This window comes from Akebia trifoliata, chromosome 1 (genome assembly GCF_017979445.1).
Source record: "Akebia trifoliata isolate Shusen 1 chromosome 1, ASM1797944v1, whole genome shotgun sequence".
NCBI classification, from domain to species: Eukaryota; Viridiplantae; Streptophyta; class Magnoliopsida; order Ranunculales; family Lardizabalaceae; genus Akebia; species Akebia trifoliata.
The window spans coordinates 19,855,761-19,879,322 of NC_141375.1; the positions used below are offsets into that span (position 1 = coordinate 19,855,761).

Genomic DNA, 23,562 nt, shown 5'->3' on the forward strand with positions numbered 1-23,562 from the left:
CGACACAACTCAGTCGAGACTTGGAGCAAATGGTTAGATTCTCGCCTTCCTCGTCATATTGATTTCAGATGTTCTTGGTGGATAATTGATCCCCATATTCTAGGAACCAAAGGATCATATTATGTTCGTTTGATCAGACTAGAAGAAACTCTTTCTACAAACCTGAATTGATCCTAGAGCAGTATGATGTACCTATAGAATTATATTTGCCTCAACACAAAAACTTCGTTCCTGCCGAGCCATTGACTGAAAAATTAGTGCATTTCATTGAAAAGGCTTGGAACAAGCGCACCTTAGGGTACTTAGATGGACCAGCAGAATTCAAAGAACTAGTTGTTAGAGCCAAGAGGAGCAAGCTTGATAGTTCTAACAATCCCGAGGACTATCGAGACAAAGTCAAACGTCCATGTAAAAAATAGTTTAAGTCAAAAAGATGTTATTCAATGAAATTTTCTTTGTCAGCAATTTTTAATATGCTCAATAAAGTTATTTTTCCTTTGAATAAATATTTATTTTCTTTTGATCATTACATAAATGGATTATTTAATGGATTGGTGCACGTACTTTAATAAAATCTTAGGATTCACTAAAATGTTATCAAGGGGGTAACACTGAAATTGATTAAATTTATATTTGATGGGGTGTATAGGATTATCATTGCTCCTAAACTCAAACGTCCACCTCCTAGTTGGAATCGTAAGTCCAATCGATTAGACCAAACGTCAGTACCAAGTCAACAAGCGGAAAGGGCTTCAGAATCTAGGCTTACAGAAATCCGTAAGATTTTGGCAGCCTTTGCCAATGACATCAACATTATAAAAGGCAAAGTGGAAGTTTTAGAATAAATTTCAGAATCAACGAGAAATTCCCTTGACGACCCAAAAGGAAAAAGGGTAGAAGAAAATGCAATGAGATGTGCACATGAGGTCTTTAAACTTGACGGAGATGAAGAACATGTTGATGAAAATCCTATGTTAACAAACATGATGTCTTAGTTGGAGTCAGCTCTGAAGAGTATAAAGGGTATCGATGAAATTGCAGTAGGCATTGAAGCTCTGAATCGTATCCTTATAATTTGTTTGTTAGAGAAATTTGTGATACCTGAAATGGACAAGGTCAGTAGGGTAGGTTGTGCAAAAACGCATTTTAAGGTGTATGTTACTAACATGCACACTATGGGTCTCGACGACAAACAGATGTCATTATTATTTCAGAGAACTCTATCATGATCAACACTACGATGCTGATGTCTCAAAATTTAGCTACAGTAGGTACATGGGAGAATATGTCAAAGACTTTTTGGCATCAGTATAAGTACAGTATCGAGATTGAGATTTTAAGAAGGGATTTGGAGTCAACTAAGCAAAAAAATGGGGAAACATTCACTGATTTCATTGGTCGCTAGAAGGCCAAGACTGCCCAAATGTGGGATAGACCCTCGGAGAAGGAACAAGTAGCAATTATCTTGAAAAATCTTACACAAGGATACGCTCAGCACCTAGTCACACAATATTTCCCTACTTTTGAGTCCTTATTACAAATCGGAAAACAACTCGAGGATGTTTTTGCCTCTAGAGTTCTTTCTAACCTCTCAGACAACAAGTCCAAGAAATCCTTTGTTTTCAAATCCAGTACCAACCATGTTTACATAGCTAACACATCAGCTACACCAATTCAACCCCCAGCCCGGACTAATAACCAAGTTCACCCAAGTCAACATCGAACTCCATGTCAATTTACCATTCTAGGGATGACTCTCTCTATAGCTTTTCACAAATTGGTAAAAAAAAGGCTTCTTACCTCGATCCAGCCCTGACCTTTACCAAATCCCCTGCCAACTGGACACAATTCTAACTTGTTCTGCGAGTTCCATCAAAACTCTGGCCATCCCACTGATAGATGTATCACCCTCCGCCATGCCATTCAAAATCTTATCGATACCAAAAAGGTCACAATCCCTAACCCAGCCTCACCAAATGTCACCACTAATCCACTACCTACCTATCCGCCTTTACCAACCCTGAATTTGGTTTTCAACACCCTATTACCGTTCGACTTCGTCTCCCTCATCCATCCAATCCAAGTCAAACCACCCAGTTACCCCGTTGTTAGAATAGCTTTCACCGACGAAGTCTTCACTACAAGCTATGAACCATTTGATCTGGTCTCAGATGATGTATATTGTCTATCCCCACCTCGTTACAGTAGTCTCACATTCACTAGTTATCGTTTGGCTCAAATGAATCCAGAAAGTCTCGTGTTCTTGATAGATGAAGATCCATACTTGTTGACTGAAGAAAATGAGTCTTTCTTCCTCTTCCTGTGATGAAGTCAGACATATGACTCGAGGAGGAAGAGTCTTTAAACCACCAGAACTTTATGTTGACAATCCTGCAGCCTTGGCAATAAAAGAAATAGATCCCATTAAAAAGAACATCGAAGAAAATGATTCCATGATCAAACAGTTGAAGAGATCAGGGGCCAATATCTCAGTTTGGGGTCTACTCATGGCTTCTACTACCTATAGGGAGGCTGTTTTCAAAGCACTAAACACAGTCCAAGTTTCCCTCGATACTTTCCCAAATCAGCTGGCCGGTATAGTAGGGGCAACTTACGTAGAGAACATCCTGTCTTTCTCAGACTCAGATTTCCTAAAAGAGGGAGCAAGTCAAATTAAGTTGTTACGCATTACAGTCAACTGCAACAGGATGAGGGTACCTCTAATTTTAATTGACAATGGGAGTGCACTGAATGTTTGCCCTTTGAAAACTACTATTTTCCTTAGGTTTAAAACTGAAGATCTCAAGCCCACTAATCAGGGTGTTAGGACATATGATAACACCAAGAGGGACGTACTGAGAATTTTACATCTCTGATTGTCTACAGGCATAGCTGAATTTCCTATAGAATTTCAGGTCATAGACATCTAGTCTTCTTTTAATCTATTATTAGGAAGACCATGGCTACATCAGATCAAAGCCATACCTTCCACGCTACACCAGAAAGTCAAATTTATCAAAGATGGGCTAGTGCTCACTCTTCATGGAGATGTTGAAATTGTGGAAATTGTAAACAGTACCGAAGCTAAGAGTGAGCAGTTACTTGAGATTCAACCAGAACAACAGGGGATAGAGCTTAGTGAGTTCGAATTTGGGAAGATTTACTCAGTTCAATGGGATCACTCCATGAAAGAATCTTTTTCTATTGAGAATACCTCCAATTGCTATATGGTTAACATGTTCAAGAATATGAGGTTTTTTTCGGGTATGGGCCTACATCGCAAGCAACAAGGTATTAAAGAGGCACCAGTAATCAAAGAAGTCATCGGCACATTCGGGTTGGGATATGAACCTACTAAGGAAGATTGGGCCCAATATTGGAAGACGAAGTAAGACAAAGCAAGTGCGAAGAGGCAAGGACGCGCCACGAATTTGATTAAAATGAAGTCCTATCACAAGACACTTAATGGATACTTCGTAAAAGAAAGGAAAGATTTCCAATACTGTGATTTCTCAGAGTCATTTTTGATCACATCACGGGTACTCGTCTGCCGGGGTTTGAAATCTTCTTTAGTATAGATTGACCGAAAAAGGAAGCTAGCACAGAAAAAGAAGAAAAAGAAGCTGAAAACTGGCAACTCAACCTGGACTCCCTCAATATTGATCATTTGTTCATTGAAGATCAAAGTGTCTTAGTATTGTCAGTTGAGAAGGGGACCCCAAATCCTCAATCTATAATCAAACCCGTTGCCGGGTATCTCTTTAATTATCATCTAATAAGTCATCTGCTGCATGTCGAAACTGGTTTTGTCAGTCCTATTAATCCTATTCAATCCGATATGTTTAATAAGTCTTTTATTTCTGCTAAGTCAAGTGAGTCTATTATTTCTACTGAGTCAAGTGAGTTTGTTATTTTTGCTTAGTCAAGAGAGTCTGTTAAGTTTGCAATGAGTCCTGTTACTCCATCTCTTCTTAATGAAATGAAAGAAATTTTTGATTATCCTGAGTGCAATAATAATTTAACTAAAAATCTAACTTCGGGGGGAGAATCTTCTGACGAAGAACCCCAAATTACTTGAACAAGAAAATGAACATCGGGCTCAACCTCTAATGGAAAAAGTAGAAATTATTAACCTCGGAACAAAAGAAAATCCTCAAGAGATTCGGATTGGGATCACTTTATCTCCTGATGAACGCAAAGGGATAGTAGACTTGTTTAGAAAGTTCAAAGATGTGTTCGCGTGGTCTTATGAGGACATGTCAGGAGTAAACACGAATATTGTTCAACATCGAATTCCATTATATCTTGATGTTCGACTAGTTAAGTAGAAACTTCGACGTATGAAGCCAGCATGGACTCTAAAAATTAAAAAAGAAGTTACAAAGCAGATTAACGCTGGATTTTTTAAAGCAGTAGAGTACCCTGAGTGGATTGCTAATGTCGTCCCAGTGCCCAAAAAGAATGGAAAAGTCAGAATGTGTGTGGATTTCAGAGACCTAAACAAGGCGAGTCCAAAAGACAGTTTTCCTGTACCACACATAGATGTTCTAGTAGATAGTACGGCAGGGCACGTTTTGTTGTCCTACATGGATGGTTTTTCGGGGTATAATCAGATAAAAATAGACCCTCGGGATATGCAAAAGACTTCGTTCATCACACAATGGGGAATTTTCTGCTACAAAGTCATGCCTTTAGGTTTGAAAAATATTGGGGCCATTTATCAAAGAGCAGCTACGACTTTATTGCACGATATGATACATAAGGAAGTCGAGGTTTATGTAGATGATATGATAGTTAAATCGAATGAGCGATTAGGACATGTCACTGCACTGGAAAAGTTTCTCACAAGGATTCAAAAGTACCAACTCCGACTCAACCCACAAAAATGTGTATTTGAAGTAACTTCTGGAAAGTTATTGGGATTCGTGGTTAATCAAAGAGGGGTCGAAGTAGACCTTGGGAAGATTAAAGCTATCCAAGAAATGCCACCGCGTAAGACTGAAAAATAGATTCAAGATTTTTTAGGAAGAATCTAGTATGTCAGCAGATTCATCGCTTAGCTCACCAATGTTTGCAAACCTATTTTCAAGCTTCTCAAGAAAAATGAACCAACAGTTTGGAATGAATTATGTCAAAAAGCCTTCGATCAAGTCAAAAAATACCTCTTGAACCTACCTATTTTGGTTCCGCTTACATCGGGTGAACTACTTCTTCTTTCTGTCAGTCATAGAAGAAGCTATGGGATGTATGCTTGTACAGTATGACAAGGATAATCGTAAAAAAAGGGTTATTTACTACATCAGCAAAAAGATGTTAGAATATGAACGAAAGTATTCAACCCTTGAAAAAACTTGTTTGGCACTAGTATGGGCTACTCAGAGACTTCGACATTATATGTTATCTCATTCAGTTATCCTGTTATCTCGGATGGATCCTCTTAAATATCTTTTCAAGAAACCAGACTGATAGGGAGAACCGCACGATGGCTGTTGTTGTTATCAGAATTTGACATCACACATGTTACACAGAAATCTATCAAGGGGAGAGCCATGACAGAATACTTGGCAGATCATCCAATGGTAGAAGGAATAAGGCATGTTGATCAGTTCCCAAATGAAAATATCTTGCATGTCAAAGAAGATCCGTAGAATCAGACGTGGCAACTATACTTTGATGGAGCCACCAATCAGAATGGATAGGGAATAGGGGCAGTCATGTTTTCTCCTGAAGGATGTCATATTCTGATCACTATTAAGTTAGTCTTTTCTAATATCAATAATACAGCCGAATATGATGCATGCATCGTCGGACTCGAAGCTGTTTTGAATTTGAGTGTCATAGAAATTAAAGTATTTGGGGATTCGGCCTTGGTCATACATCAGTCGTTAGAAGAATGGAAAATTAAATATGAGAAGTTGAAGCCTTATCATGAGTATCTATTAAATTTGATGAGTAAGTTCAAAGCTATCCTGTTCTAACAATTGTCAAGGGAAGATAACAGATTCGCTGATGCATTAGCCACCCTCTCTTCAATGATCCATTTGCCTCCGGGCATGGAATTGAAACCGATAACCATTGAAATCAAAGACAAACCTGCATATTGCTATTAGATCAACATTACTACTTGACTACCTGATGGAAAGCCGTGGTATACAAACATCAAAAGAGTATTGAAAACAAAAGAATTCCCAAAAGAAGCATCGAGAAAAGAACGATAAACCCTACTAAAATTAGCATCTCAGTTCATCCTGTGCGCATGAAGCTTATACAAAAAGTCTTATGATGGGGTTCATTTGTCATGTGTTGATGAAGATCAAGCTGAATAGATAATGGTTGAACTACATTCAAGAGATTGTGGTCCTCACATGAGTGGGAAAATGTTAGCCAAGAAAATTATGAGACAAGGGTATTATTGGCCCACGATGGAAACAGATTGTCATCACATGATCAAGACCTGCCACAAATGTCAAATACATGCAAATCTCATACACGTGTCACCTTCCAAATTAATTGGTCTCACTTCACCGTGGTCATTTTTAGTTTGGGAAATTGATATTATTGGTAAAATCTCACTTAAGGCATCAAATAGGCATGAGTACATTTTAGTAGCTACCGATTATTTTACTAAGTGGGTCGAAGCTACCTCTTATGCTATCCTCACTGCCTCCCAGGTTGCAAAGTTTATTCAAGCAAACATCATCAGTCGATATAGGATACCTTCGAAATCGATCTCTACTAACGGGTCACACTTCAAAGTCGAGGTTATTACATTGTGTTCAAAGTTCAAAATCACTCATCATAAATTATCTCCTTACCGTCCTCAGACCAATGGAGCAGTTGAAGCAGCCAATAAGAATCTTAAGATAATCATCAGGAAAATGTGTCAATCATATCAGGATTGGTCAGAAAAATTGTCGTTTGCGCTATAAGCATACCGAACTTCAATTCAATCTTCCACTAGAGCTACTCCCTACTCCTTAGTGTATAGCATGGAAGTAGTCTTGCCAGTTGAAATGGAAATCCCGTCTCTCAAGGTCTTGTTGGAAAGTCAATTATCAAAAGCAAATTGGGTTCGCCAACGGTATGAAGAATTAAACTTGACCAAAGAAAAATGACTAAGAGCTCTGTACCACATTCAAGCCTAGCAAAGAAGAGTCGTCCGTATATTTGACAAGAAGATTAAGGCCCGGTACTTACAAGTGGGGGATTTAGTACTTAACGAAAATTAGGCACCTATCTTTGACCTTAGAGGGAAGTTCAAACCAAATTAGGGAGGTCCATTCATCATCAAAGAAATATTACCGGGAAAAGCTGTCAGATTTCAAGATCATGATGGAATCGAATTACCATAACCAACCAACCTTGACTAAATCAAGCGATACTACATTTAAGGAGGCTATCTTTGGCAGAATCAATTTTCCTGTTACCTAGTTCAACATCTCCTTTCTCAATCATTTACAGTCTTTTAAAAAAACATACATTTTTCTTTCTCAACTCGATCACCTAACTTAGGAGAGGGAAAATTCAAACTACGTTTTAGTCTGATCAGAAATTCTGGTGTACGTAGGCAACCTAAGAAGTTACTTCAGGCCCGACCACATCAAAAAAAATAAAATATATAAAAATATATTCCCCCGCAAAACAAAAAAATACAAAAAGAAAAGAATTCAAAAGAAAAAGAAATATCTTCAAAATGGGAAAAAAATTCAAAAGAAAAATAAAAGAAATGCCACACAAGGGGCATGTGGTTTTTGAGCCTCAAAATTCCTTTTTTTTATGCCCAGTCCTAAACTTACCCATAAAAGTCCTCCTAAGTACCGTGCGAGAAATGTCAAGGAAGGTAGCAAAGTGTGATCAGACAGTAACTCCAAAAGTACAAAAAAAAAGCCCATTAAGTTGAAAACCTGAAAGGGAAACTTAGACAAAAATTAAGGTAAACTCGCAAGGTTAAAAATTCGAAAGGACGGTCTTTGCAACATGTAGAGCAAAGAGAAAAAAAAGCCTATTAAGTTGTAAACTTGAAAGGACGACTTAGGCAAAAATTAAGGCAAGCTCGCGAGGTTGAAAATCTGAAAGGACGGCCTTAGCAATAATCAGAGTAAAAAAATAAAAAAATATAAAGCTCGCTAGATTGAAAACCTGAAAAGGCGATCAAGGCAAAAAAAAAACAGAAGATCTTCATTGAGTTGAAAAGCTAAAAAGGCGGTTCGAGCCTAAATATTAGAAGTTCGAGTGACCAAGTCTCTATACCCAGCTTAAACCAGGCAAAGACTCGGAAGTCACGAGTGTTTAGTCTACGAATGATCTGAAAATGTTTGCTTCCCCAAGTGAACCAAAAAGAAAAATGGTGAATTCTACAATGAATCTCAAAAGAAAATATTTTGTTCTCTTGAGCCTAACTCAACATCTTCAATATAAAAAGTAAAAAATCAAAAGTTAAATCTTTATTGCGTTTGTGGTAATTAAATATTTCACACCTTCGTAATAAGGGGCACTTCTTTTTTTCTATAGCGTGTAATTTTTCCCCTTACACTAAGGGCATTTAAAAAAAATCATGTTCAATTATCTTCAGTACAGTGTTTCCTATCAAATTAGGGGTATTTTATTCTCAAGCTTGATCAATGTTAATCCTAAAGGATAATAGGAAACCCGAATTTAAGGTTACCCTCTTGATAACAAATTTTTGAAAATCTCTGATGTTCATAAGAAGTTAAAAAATTCATAAAATTTTTGAAAACTTGAGTTTCAAACAGAAGCGTTTCTGATCTCATATTTGGTTCTGCCCAGAGAATAGCTCATTACCCTTGCACCCAGAACCATAGATAGGGCATTCTTTATTTCCCAGATTCATGCAATCTTCCACAGATTATTTTTCAAATTTATTCATTCATTCTCAGATTCATTCATTCTTCCCTAGATTCATTCATTCATTATTTCCCAGATCCATTCATTCTTATCCAGATCCATTCATTCTATCTCAGGTTCATTCATTCTCTCCTAGATTCATCCATTCTTTCCCAGATTCATTCATTATTTTCTAAATTCATTAATTATTTCTCAGATGCACTCCACTGTCGATGGTTTTCTTGGAATTATGCTCAGATTATGTTTCATTTATGCTCAGATACCGCCGAGGGTTTTCTCATAATTATGTTCAAATACCACCGAGGATTTTACTCGGAATTATGCTCAGATACCGCCGAGGGTTTTCTCAGATACCGCCAAGGATTTTCTCTGAATTATGCTCAATTTATGCTCAGATGCCGCTAAGGATTTTCTCAGAATTATGCTCAGATTATGCTCAATTCATACTTAGATTATGCTAAGATTTTATTAAGTTTTTTACTCAGATTTTACTCAGACCCTCTGAGATTTATCTCAGATTTCAAGTACACACACTTGCACATTTATTTCATTAGTCAAGGAGAATTTTCTAAAATTTAAGGATCTAACGCTATCAATGAGAGCTCTCGTTCGAGGACCTGACAACTTTTAGTTCGGGGAGAGTTTTACCCTCAAGGATTTGAATGCCCTAACGAATTCCTAAATTAGACTACAAAATGAACTGTTACTAGCTTTGGCATTCGGATATCGCACTATCTACCAAAATAGATTTACTATCTAGTTTGTTTCAACCCTCTGCTACCTGATTAATCAACTCATCAATCCAATTGCGACGGTTCCCAATGATGGATGAATATTCCAATACTCTATTTTGTTGTTAGATATATTTCAAAAATTCGGATGATGTATCTCAAACTAACAAAACTTTAGAAACCATGCTACACTAGGAAAATATGACCCAAAAAACATAGAAATTATCATTTTTAAATAAAAAAAAGTTTTACGATAAAAATTATTAAAAAATGACCAAAATACCCCTAACATCAAAACATCCTTAGATCCCTCATCATGCTTAGGAAAATCCATTCGAACACATAAAACAATAAAATGAAATCAAATAAGCCATTCCACTAAATTTGATAAAATTACGAAAATGCCTAAGGTTCACAATCGTTTCATGCAAAAAATTTGTAAATGACACAAACCCATAATCCCATTGAATTCTTTACGAAAAACTGATTCCAAAATATCCCGGAACATTGAAAATTACTAGAAACTCAAAAGTTCTCTTCAGGGGCAAAATGGTAATTTTTTAATTTTAACAATTTAAAATTTTGAAATTAAGAAATAAAACTTTAATTAACGTAAAGTGAAACCTTAATAAAATTAATTTAAAAATCTGAATAAAGAAAATTAATCAATTAAACTCTCAAACAAAATTGTTGATAGTAGCCCACTTATTTAAGTGGAGCCCCCTAATATTTATTAAAAGACCCTACCACGTAGAGGTCCAAATAATTAAGAATATAATTAGGGGGTTCTCCACAAAACTTAAAAATATATTCTTTCATTGTACGCAAGATTAAAAAATCTAATTCAAAAGAAACCTAGTCAATCAAATAAGACTTAAGTCAAAATCCTAATTAAAAAACCTAATATAAAGAAACCTAGTCAATCAAATAAGACTTAAGTCAAAATTCTAATTAAATAACCTTATCTTATCTAAAAGGAGACCTAGTCAAAATCTAATTCTTCCAAAAAAATCTATAAATAGAAGCCTCCACAACCTAATTTCGCACATCAAAGAAAATCCTAGAAAAAGTAGGTCAAAAAGTCTCCCTAGCCTTCCCCAAACCCTGATTTTGAAGTCCTAACTCTCTACTTATCATCCAACCCCTAGGTTTTGTAGAAAAACTCTCAGAAACTCTCCAAAAAATATCTAGAAATCCATCAAAAAATTTAGAAAATATTCAGATCTAAGAAGGAGGTACTTCATCTTGGAGATCCAAAGCGGATCGAGTGAGGAAAATAAAGCAAAAAGTATTTTACGATGAGCCATTCTACCAATTCTGAGTGAACGAATCGTTGCGATCATTGTATAGGTATATTTTTTTCCTATTTGTTTCATTTATTTTATATCTTTTAGCAATGTAGTCTTTTTTGGAAAACAGTAGAGACCGACGTTTGTCGGACGGGATTGGTGCCTAACACCTTCTAATCCCGTAACGTGATCCTTGAACTTAGTTTCTTTTTTACTTATGGATTAGTTGTTTTTATCCATCTCGAGTCAATATTTCGGTTCCTAGACCGTAATAACTAGGTGGCGACTCCCAATCCTCAAAAATCAAAAGTGGATCCGCACACCCCGCGGATCGAGGGCACTTTTAGTTAAAACCCTTAGGTTGGAAATGGGCTGGTTCATTGTGAGTTGGAGAGGATAAAATGAAATAAAAGAAAGAGTTGGTTCTTTTATAAAAAGCTGGAGGGGTATTTTTGGTATTTTCCTCATATATCTTTATTCCGACGATAACTTGACTTTTTGGATTGGAAATTTGGCGAATGAATACTCATTCCTTAATAATTTTTCATTGCAGACCTAATGGTGTTGTCAGATTTTATTTATTTTCATCCTAACAAAATTACATCCTTTTAGGTCCCATCTAACATGAAATTCGAGGATTTTATAACTTTCTCATCCGAACTTGAATTCGAGTGTGCTTACAGGCTAAAGTATATTTTCTAATCATTTTAAATCCAATGGTGAGGTTAGTTTTCGTTAAAAATGAATAAAACCAAATCCAAATATTTTACCCTAAGTCCATCTTTTATAATTTTCTCAAAATATCATTATTTAATTTTCTTGAGACACGAGTTAAAACTCGGGGTATTACACTTATAGAGTATCAAAACTCTATCCAAATCTCTTCCCAAATACAAAAGAAATTCTAACCAAGTAATAGAAAAAAAGACCAAAGTGATGTATAGTTGTAATTTTTTGATTTTTCTATGTAATCCCCTTTTAAACTTGTCTCTTTACATTTAAGTAAGTTTACTTTTAAGTTTTATTTGTTTTTAGTAATGTAGATCTCAGTTAACTTTATTTTGAGGTTTGGAGGTAGAGATTAAAATCTATTAAAGTTCATTTCCTTCTATAAGCCCTTAATAAGTTCTATAAGAGCATTTATTTCTTTTTAAATTCCTTGCAAATTTAAATTTATAGAATATATTTTTTCTTATTTTCTTTTCTAATAGCTCAAGAACTAGAGAGTAATAGCTCCTTGGAGGTAATCTTCTTTTTCTAAGTCTATTACATGCATATACTATTTGCACACACATCATATTATGTTTTCTCGAAAATGGTTAAGGGTCAAAGGTAGGGATCTACCTAAATCTACACCTAACTTTCTAAGCTAACAAAAAATAATGTCAAAGAGGACACATCTCATGCATAAGGTCTTTAGTCTTTCCATGGTGGTGTCCAACTCATGGACGACACTAAAAGACTAAACCAACAAAGAGATGCTCCCAAGTGAGCACATAAAAGAGTCTTATATCCAAGAAGGTGAAATCCATATGGATTCCCACTAAGATCATAGGCTCACAAAAAATTCCAACAAGTACCCTCTTTCATTTTTAGCTTGCTCATTATTTTAATTTTTCCCATTTTTCAAAATTAAACTATAGTCGATTTTTCTTAATTCCTCTTTATAACTCCCTCTACTTTCAAAAATCTAAAGAATTTTCTAATCTTCACTTTGATCATATATTGGTAATCATCTTAGGATAAGAGGGATAAGATGCTTAACACCTTCCTTGTCCCTCAACCGAACCTCCTTACCTTAGCTTTCTAATAAGGCATTTCCCCATTATCTTTTGGATATGTGAGTCATTATGATTCAAAACAAATAAATTTTAGAAATCTTTTTCTAGTGTCTATTCAAACTTTAATTGAATGGTGACAACTCCCAAACTTGTGTAGATGGGTTCAAACCTCCTCAAAGGTTTCGAAACTCACGTATCTACACTAATAATATTTATCTTTTTTTTATTGATGAAAATCTTGAAAATGTCTCTCATATTTATAGAAGAGAAAGAAGGGTAAGGTTTGAATAAGAAATCATAATAAACTATAATAGACTCTGAAAGAGTCAACAAGTTTGAAGAAACCAAAAAATCAAATCTATCTAAAAAATATGGTCGTTTGAAATAGAATTAGAAGAGGTAGCACGACTGCTTCTTAGAGCTAGGTCGACCGAGAGCTTTGAGATTTTTGGGTTCGATCAACCGAACAATCTTGGTCGACCAAGTGAATAAATAAAGAAATTCTCAAGTTTTGGGTCCAATGGACCGAATATATTCGGTTGCCCAAGAGAGAAAAGAATGAGGTTTACAAGTTTTTCGGTCAATCGAATATGTTTGGTCATCCAAGAGAGAAGAAAAAGAAGAAACTCATTTTCAGGTTCAGTCGACCGATCAAGGACACTCACATACTAATCTTGAATTTGTCCTTCACTCTTGATCTTGAATTTGTCCTTCACTCTTCTTGACACCTCCTTTGAACTTGACCTTTAATAAAATTTGACTTGGATGATCTATCTTCAAGCTAAGTACTACTTAAAGTGCTCTTATACAGTGATCGATTACAATGAAGGATTATATAGGAAAATCAATTTACATACAAATCATGGATGTGAACAAATCTGTCTATATAGATGTTTGTGCACTCTTTGCACATGCAACAGTCTGAGAGACAACTCCATTGTGTCCATCCTCTCCATATTTTTCTATAAAGTTTTGTTGTTCCATGGCAACTTTCTTCTTTTTAGAACGTGTGCATATCATACAAGATTGATGCTCTGATACCAAATGTAACAAACCTGTTACTATTACACATAAATAAATAATATTCTATAGAATGTTAACAGTCATTAAAAAAGAGGTCTAGCATGACATATATTTCTCTACCCAATTCCTATGAATATACAAGTGAATCTTGCCACCTAAGACTTCTACCCATCTTTACTAACAACCTAAGACTCCAAAACTTGTGAAATACTAAAGAACTCAACTAATGAAGGACTCTACTTATGGAGGGACTCTATTAAACTCATTCGTGCAAGAACATGTGAACTAGGGTTGATCCCAATGTAATTTTTCCACTTTAGTATGACATTTACTCATTTAGCAAGAAATAAAATAAAAAAGGTGAATTAATTTTATTAAGGGGTGCATCCTGATATGTTTTAGATAATCAGCTTTTCTAGAAACTATACTCGTTGAGAGACACCTGTTCTAATCAGGTCTGTTTTTCTTAAGAGGCACACCTCTTCTAATCAAACTCATTTTCTTTAAATTGGTGCTCCTCTTAGTGAATAGTTGGGATTATTTCTAAAAAGTCAAGTGTGGTCTGTTAAAGTAGCTTCTATATATGTTACCAACAACAAAAGTAAAAAAGAATCATATAACATCCTTGTGCTTTTGTGATTTAACTTGCTTTTAAGTCAGTTTATTTATTAAATCTCTTTTTAGAGTATTGTACCATCAAATATGTTTGGAGGAAAAGATGAATTGCTTGAATTCTTTATTGTTTTTTTTTTTTTTCAACTTTCCCAGCCTTCCCCTAGTTACAAAAAAAATGCTTTATGGGATAGTCTTTCTTTACCCCGAATTCGCCTTGTAAATTAAGGAATGATCCCTGTTGTACACTTTTAGTCACATTAATACAATCTCTCCTACTTTAAGAAAAAAAAAAAAAACAGTTTTCAGACCTTTTGTTTAAGGGCGTTGTTTGACTAAAAGGTAGATAATTTAATCCTAAGAGATGATCACCAAGATTCCTACAACATCAACTCGTCAAATACTAGGGATAGCAAACATTAATACCCGTGCTTCCATATGATCTACTGATAGTTAAGTCTATCGTCTATTTTGTATATTCAGCTTCATTCGTCAGATTCTTGCATCTTCAATTAAAGGAATCTTATCAAAGGTACATATTGTTTTGTTCAATTTATTATTTTTGTAATCTAAATATGGTTTTAGATCTTAATTTCCTAATAGTGCCTTCAAAGACAATCCAGGTTCAATAGGGGGTGGTGGTATTTTGAGAGATCACAATGGTCAGCTAATTTACGCAGCTTGATGAAAGGTGGTGGTTGTTTTGACGAAAGGTGGCTTATGATTGAACTATATTCTATGTTATTGATAAAAGGTAGGTAGGGAGATTGGCTTTCATGGCAGCTTGATTTTGGTTTTAGGTAGCTCTGTGTGCCGCTCGCTCAAAGATTTATATGGAAATCTGTCATGAGTTCAGAGAAGGTAATGTGGTGGCGAATATATGTGCACCCCCACGTCAGAAATGTAAGAATCGCAGTAAATCTAATGTCACCCCAGCACGACTCTATTGCTAAATACAATAAATAATAAAGAAAAACATTTTCCTTAAGTTTTTCCTTACTAACTTCGTAAGATTTTAAGCCCTACTAAGAGTCGTTTCGCTTAATTGGATTACCACATTGGCAATCTAACACCACAGCCCACTAGATTTCATGAGAAAAACTCAGATTTAAAATAAAAAAAATCTTTTGGGTTTTATCCAAGGTACAACTACCGTACTTTCACATAACGCCCAAATTTAAAACTAAAATTCAATGGTGAAAAATAACATTTTTTTGAAATTATTCTTGTCCTCTACAAATTTGATAGAATTTTGTCCTCTACAACCTTATGGCATCAGATCATGTTTTTGGATGTGCAACAAGATGAGGTCAATGACCCTTAGTAAGAGTTGATATCTTACCAAGTTAGTAAGGTAATCGTCTGAGATTTAATCTATAATAAACCTTTTATTCACATAATTATTTTCCTTTAATTTTCTAAGATCAAGAATCATGTATATATCTCAAGTAACTTATTCATGCTCTAAAAGATTAAAGGTTAGGATTACTTACTTTGTGTCATAAGTAAAATCGTTGTACCAATATGTTTAAGTTGTGCCTTTCCCAATCCACGTGCATGTGATCCGATATGCGTAAATCCCCAAAATGTGTGAACCGTGATCCACATTCTCTAATTTACAGACTCACCTTCTCCTCCCTCTCTATATGGTTTGGCCTAGGAATTTAGTGATTAATGGAGATCACCATGAATTTAAAACATTGTTTTATGCTATTATGGGATGCCGATCTACTTAAATAGATGGGAATAGAGGGTCTAGAGATCCTCTTTTAGTCGAATTCCTATCCATCAAGGTTTCTTACTAGACTTAAAGAGTTATTTCTATTTCTAATATATTTGGGATATATCCTTAATTATTGACATTTTCATAATGATAGAATCCTTGTGTAAGTCAAAAAATTAAAAAAAGGTCAATGAGTCACACAGCAGTTAGGTTCTTACAAGTCGAACTCAATAAAAAAACATCATATGTATTTTCTGGTTTTAGGGAGCTTCCAGTTGCAGTTAAGAAGCATGTAATGGCACTTCCATCTCTTCTATACTTAGGCTGATTAACCAAAACATGCATTGAAAATTGTGAAATTCTCATTTCAGCTCCCTATTCATTTTAATTCAAGAAAATGGCATATCTATCATTTTAAGAATTAAAATATTTTACTTTAGAGGGGGTAAATTTACTATTTTAAACCAGTAATTTCTCTGCTTTCATTTTAGTTTATAAATTTTTTCCTCCATTTAAGTAAAATGTTTTAATTCTGAAAATGGCAGATTTACCATTTTTAGAATTAAAATGAATAGTGAAATTTTCATAATTGTTTTTAATGTTTGTGGGAATTGCCCCTATAATTTAAGGTGTACTGTATAATCCTAATCATCTTTGGGCCCTTCTTTTTCTTTTAATACAACTTGTTTAATTAGACCAGAAAAAATCTTCATCGAATCAAATTCGACCATTTTTGTGAATCTTTTGAAGGGGCAGCGATACCTTTCCACCACGTGGAAACTAGAAAATTCAACAGACCACGAATTTTAGAAATCGAATTTCGACAGCCAAAGCCATTGAAATTTTTTGTGTTCCCCAGATGCAACGTCTTAGAGTAGTCGAATTTCTCTCATCCTCCAATATTAATTTGACAGTCTCAGTCCATCGGAAAAATAAACAATGAAAAATTTGATACCTTCATCCGTCAAATTTTATGAAATTTGACAATCTTGGGCCATTGAATATGGGTTATGATCTCAAGGGGGATGGCCCTATCACTTTTGTATGATCATGATTTTATTTGTATACAAATTTAAGTAACTTGCTAGCCAAAAAATAAAAAATAGCTCCCAACAAGAAATTGAAGTGATTTGTCATTGTACCAAGGAGGGCTTTAGGGCTTCACACAGCACTCTCAAATCATGTCTGGATCTTGGAAGGACACTGCTACAGTATCAGATCTATCATTTTTCTTACTTATTTATTTTAATCATTACCACAGTTGCAAAAGTGGGAATATTTTTTTTATCATTTATGCTTTCATTGGAACTTTAGTTATATTATACTTTTTCTTATATTTGACATAAAGTATTTTCCAAACATCAATATCATCCACATTCGTGATAAGCCAGGGATAAGAACACCTTAAACATCATTTTGACTTACCACAAAACGTTTGAAAGAGACTAACAAATGGTCCAAAACAAAGCTTCTCTTTTTTTTTTCTTTTTTTTTTTTTTTGCATGGAATCAATAAACTCCTTCCCTCCATTTAATTTGTTTTAGAATCATGCCAATAGTTATTCCACAAACTGAATTGCCCTAAAATTCCTCCTGATTTAATGAATCTTTCCCATCAATCAAACAAGAAAACTCATTCAATAGAGCTCGAAGTGACTTCAAAATGAATGTGGGGTGGTGGGAAAGTTCATCAAAGTTGATGGATTTGACTGACTTTTTTGCCTTAAATAATTTCTTGTAGAGGCCATCTAATCTTCAACCGTGTGTGGTAAAAAATGAAAGATAAAGTTTTTGTATATTTTATTGGAAATCTCATTTATGAAAGTCCCTAGAAAAGAAACTTAAATTCTAGAAATTAAGTTGTGTGTCATTTTGCAATTATTAGTACTCAAAGAAGGAAATTTAACCTTTCCCATGATTGTTTTGATAAGCAATTATACATCAAGTATAAATTTTTGACCAAGGTGCCAACCTAGCTACCTTGGTAAGGCATGGAGAGTGTTGATCCCACAACGTGGGTCAAACTCCATTGTTCTCGACTTTGATCACAATTAATCAATAACCCTTCTTGCCTAACCAAAAAAAGAAGTTTATTTTTATTTTTATTTTTTTTTTGACAATTTTCTTTTATGGTTCAAGCCTCCAAAGTTAGGTACCAATATTTATTTCAATATTTTCCTCTCTCTCTCTCTCTCTCTCTCTCTCTCTCTCTCTCTACACTCTTTTTGTTTTTTGCTTCTTAAATTAAAGAAAAAAAATCGACACCATGAAGGTAATGCTTGCACATGTGACGTTATATTTTATGAGCAATCATCCATCAATTTTTTCTCTTCCTTTTGAACTCGTTTCCTTTTATTTATTTATTATTTATTAAGTTACCACAAACCAAGGTTTAAAACTTTTTTCAATGCAATGTTTCGGCTCAGTAAAACTAACGATTTCAACTGATACATTCTTAAACATTTAGAGACAATCTCAAACATTATTAAATTTGTTGGGGTCAATATTTCCTTCTAAAACTGTTTGAAACATAACAAAGCTTTCAACCATGCTTGCATCAAATGGTTTTTGGTATTACCTTCCAAAAAAAAAAAAAAAAGTTTTCACTGGTGAAGCAATCATCACTATACAAAAATGTTCATTCGTTCCTATCCAAACGTCCAGCTCTAAAGTAATCACCAAGCATTAGCAATATACTGTCTATGTACACATGTACTATTAGGCACTCTATTTTTAATAATAATAATAATAGTCCAATAGATATTCAACTTGCTTGTATACTTCTACGTGTATGAGAGAGAAGAAATAAAGAGAAGTAAAGAAGGCTAGATTACAAAGTGTTTGTTATCAAACAACAATCTTTAGTATCTGATACATATTTTGGAGAAACTAAGATCAAGACACAGAAAGCTGTGGAACCCTAAAGCTGTTTCATCCACCCTTCCATCATATTTCCAAAGTGGCGGACTGATAAGAAAAGTCATGCTTTTTCTCTTTTTTTTTTTTTTTCTTCTTTTTGCTCGCTCTCTTGTCATCTATCATTATTTCTCCTCGCCATTACGTATGAGGTAATTAATGCTAGTCCTGTGCTCCTGGGAGTTTCATTGCAAGTTGCAACCCTTCTACAGCTCTCCTTTGCAAATCATACTTCTGGGCCCACTGATTCCTGAAACCTGATTGGTGATTTTTAGCCGTTGAATTAGAGGATTTCTTTCTTAATTGGCAAGAATCAATGGAGGGTTTTCATGATAAGAATATGACAGAATCACATGACTACAAATCACCAATCAGTTTGAAATTTGGTATGTGGGTCTAACAAGGAATTGGAAGAGGAGAAGAGGCAATGCTTTTCAGTCATGTCTAGACACATGTACTTGTTCTAACTGTTGAATGCTTCTGTTCCTCAGCTTTCTGTCCCATCCCACCAATATCCCAAGGAATGTGGGTCTCATGTGTCTGCTCCTAATCAACCCTACAAACCTTCTCTTCCCTCCTTAATCTCCATACTGTTGTCTTAAATATTAATAACAAAAAAAAAAAAAAACAGTAGAAGTGTTCCACATGAAATCCAAACATGGATGGAGGTTTATAACCAGACCTTGAATGAAATTGCACCACAATAAGAAAAGCTACAACATTTTTTAGTGGGTGTAATGGAGTTCCAAGGTCTTTTTATAAACCCCTACCAGTTTCTCCAAATGAATTGTTTCCAGTCCAATCAAAGAGACTGAATGGATCCAATAAGGCCTTGTTGTTCCTTTCTTCTACAGCTTTTTCTCCTGAGAATCCTTGAGAGAACAAAAGATTTAAAGGGTCAGGCTCCAATTCTCCCAAATCAGCAAAGAAGTCATCTGAGTGATTAGTGTCAGCTGGTGTTGGCCTGTAACTCTGATTAAAACCTTCATGAAGTTCCCCATCATACATGTCAATTGCCTTCTCTGTGTTCCCCATCTCCTCTTTAATAGAAGAACAACCCATCATCATTGGCCCACTAACAATAACATCAGACGACGCATTATCGTTATTGTTCTCATTATATTCCTCCTTCAAATTTGTGGGTTTTGGGGTCTGAGAGGATTGTGAGCTCTTTGAAGAAACATTGTTCTTAGTGGGCTGGGATCTTGTAGAACCAGCAAGAGCATTTCTTTGAGTTGGCCATGGGTGATTATGTTCAGAGGTGTATGTGATGACCAACATGTTTGGATCGGTTCGACTTCGTTCTACCTGTTTTCTTGCCGAGCAACCTTTAGAACTGCTGCATCTATAATAACCCCTACATAATTTGATAAAAATCATGTTTCAATGACGATAAACCGAATTCTCAAATTTGATATAGTAGATTCTAGATGGTCATTTTATACTAGAATTAATAAGAAAAACATTATAAGCATTACAATTAAGTGCATGAGATCACTGCCACTGGAATGTTATAACCCTTCATAATCAAATTCATGATGATAGATTAAGAAACTTCTATACATAGGGATGGTATTAATTATATTTCTTTTACAATTAGGATATGATTCTCTCATATTAGCTATGTTGATTAGGGTTTCTTTCTAATTTAGACTACTCTTGTAATTCTCTATATAAACCAAGTTAGGATTCATCGTGAAGTAAACTATATATTTTCCATGTAAAATCCTCAAATGTGATCAGCACTGATCAAATTAAACAGTATATCATGTAAATGAGAGAAAGGATATGTGAAATTAGTTGTATACATGTTATAGAAGATAATATAACCGTATTTTTCGAATAAAAAAAATTTAATTTCTTAGATCAAGAGTATCAAAATCCCAAGCATTAATTTAGTATTACTTTTCTTTCTTTAATCAAGAGAATCATACTCAACTTACCTAGGATATGGAGAACCTTTGATGGGCTTCTGGCCGTACTTTCTCCATGCCCATAGATCAGATGGAACAATTTCTCCACTAGGTCTGCTATTTGCAGCTGCTGGTGCTGGAATACAGACCACCTTCTTTGCCTGACTCTTTCTGCAGAAAGCCAATATTATTAATTATTTTCTACAAAACCAACATTATTTTCTACAACAACAAGAAGTATAAGATAGCAAAACTGGGAATTATATTCCATTAGGGAAATCCCAAGATGGTTCTACTATTCTTCTTAAGTAAAGTTGTTAGTATCATCTGCCTTTACTAGTTTTGAGTAAATTTGATTATTCTTACCCTTCATTACTTTGATTATTATCAACGAGAAATAAGAAAAGTATGATGTGTGTGATCAATATCAATCAAAAGTGATTGAAACCTTTCAGATGGATTCAGCAGCAAAAGTTTAGAAAGCAACATGAAAGCTATCTGTGCATGCCAAAGTTAAGTCACTGTTGGTCTTTTTGGTAAAATTATTCTCATCTCAAATCATAATAAAGATTCTAATAATCCTTCCATTAATGGAGACAAAATATGTCCATGTACATCACCCCTACACCAAATCATGGTTCTCAGGTTCTTCTCAACTTGATGAATTGGTAGAAAACCAAAGCTTTTTCTATGTTTTAGAAGAAATATAAATATAATTATTCTTAAAAGACTACAAGATCCTGCTTGCTAACATATGTAAATGATCTGGCAAATCCCATAGGAAACTGATTTCAATGAATTGGGAATTGAAAACTTTACAAAAAAATACACAATTTAATTAATTAGAAAATTTTGTTTAAGCTGTTATTTTACCTATTCAATTAAACTACTTTCTAGGTAATTTTGATCATCCCTTACCTTCTTTTGATACCTGGATTCCTTGGCATGCCACCGTCGATCACCGAACAACCCGTGGAGCTGTGACCCTTAACAATATCATTAGCAACTGATGGACTAGTCTTGGTAGTCATTACAGCTGAAGAAGAAATTGGAATCTTTGAATTATTGGGTGAGATCTGAAGCATCCTTGAAAAGATATTGCATGGCCTTCTCATCTCTTCATCCAAAATCGTCTGAGCTGCGAGAAGATTACTACTACCTTCTTCGATATTCATATTAACCAAACCGGATGAAGAATTAGAGTTGTGGAAGAAGCCGGTGCTTGCTATGTCATGCTCATACAACAAAGGATCATGCATAGTAGAGAAGGGATCTCCAAAATTATCAGTTGGTGTGTCAATTCCTGATGAAAAATTTAACGGTTCGGATGGAATTCGCCAGTCTCCTTGATCCAAGTGGTGGTTGTTACCACTACTACCACCACCACTAGCTCTAACTATGTCTGCTAAGTCACCTTGATCTTTCTCCATCCTCTGAGAAAACAAACTACACATATTTCTAGCTAAAAAATTATGAATAAAAGAGATCTAATAATTTCCTAGGAAGATGGTTTGATAGGTTTTGAATCCAACAAACGTCAAAACCATGCATTTTTTTTTCTAGGTTTTGGGGTCTGATTTAGTTAGAAACGATTTCTTGGGTGATGGGTTTTGATAAGGAAGCAGAAAAAGCAAACAAGTTGGGAAGGTTGATACTGATTTTTACCTCAAAACAAACAAAGTGAGTAGTTTTAGAAATCCTGAGAGAGAGAGAGAGAAAGAGTTTTCTTTTTTTTTTCTCCTAATGGGATAGAAGGTTTTCTTTCTTTCTCATAAGGACCTCCCAACGCTGACTTTTCATACAAAACAAGAGCTCTTCTCCATACGCAACAAGAGAGATGGATTTCAATCCTCAACAATATAAAATGGTTAAAAAATGGTACAGTTGCAGAGATTTGACCACTGATGTTATATGATGAACTATTTAAATGGAACTTCCATATATTTTAATCTCTCTCTTTCTCCTCTCCACCTATTAAACCTTTACTAAAACATAGTTTTTTAAATACTAAATAGTGATAATAAAATTATAATAATAATAAAAAAAAACGATGGCTGCAAGAAGCCGCATTTCCCGGCAAACGTTTCGAAACGGAGTTACCGTTAATTTATGTCATTTTATTAATTTATTTATTGTAATTATGCAAAATTATCTAGTTAGACATTTTTAGAATCTTGTTTAAACATACACAGGTCATGTTGGACTAAGGTGGCTCAAAGGAATATGAAGTACCTTGGAAGTGGTCCTAAAGACAACTTTTTCTATACCTATTCTTTAGAGACATTTTCATATATTTTTTAACCTGAAAGGTGATAATGGTTTTTTGTTCATTTATAAATATGGTGATTTTTTTAGAAAGAATAATTTGTTTCAAAATTGAGGTTTTCCTGCAATATATAGTTTGGTTCAAGATTGGTCTTGACTGGCTTTGGAATTACTAAAACATCTAAAAATGGTTTTAGGCACATGGCTCATCATTGGAAATAAATCGCATTGGGGCGATGAATTAGCAAGTCATAGTGGTACAAGATAAATGGGGTGCATACATAAATAAAGATTGAGCTAGAGACTTTTATGAAAAATAAGAAGGACCTCATGTAGCCTTCTCCAAGGTGTGAAACAATGAAGTAGTAAAGAAAACAAAAAAAAAAAAATCACACACGAAACACTCAAGGATTAATGTGGTTCGGTACCATGCCTATGTCTCCAA

The 23,562-nt window shown here is 34.8% G+C and overlaps 1 protein-coding gene across 1 annotated transcript; it reads right to left on the reverse strand.

The window, feature by feature from the left end:
- Positions 1 to 18,799: 18,799 nt before the first annotated feature.
- Positions 18,800 to 22,568, reverse strand: LOC147410854 (putative WRKY transcription factor 14). The gene is made up of 3 exons (XM_086447129.1): positions 21,771 to 22,568; positions 20,883 to 21,023; positions 18,800 to 20,296 (listed from the first exon to the last, which is right to left on the reverse strand). The coding sequence occupies exons 1-3, from the start codon at positions 22,304 to 22,306 to the stop codon at positions 19,696 to 19,698; spliced, it is 1,278 nt and encodes a 425-aa protein (XP_086303255.1). The 5' UTR covers positions 22,307 to 22,568; the 3' UTR covers positions 18,800 to 19,695.
- Between the last annotated feature and the right edge of the window lie 994 nt (positions 22,569 to 23,562).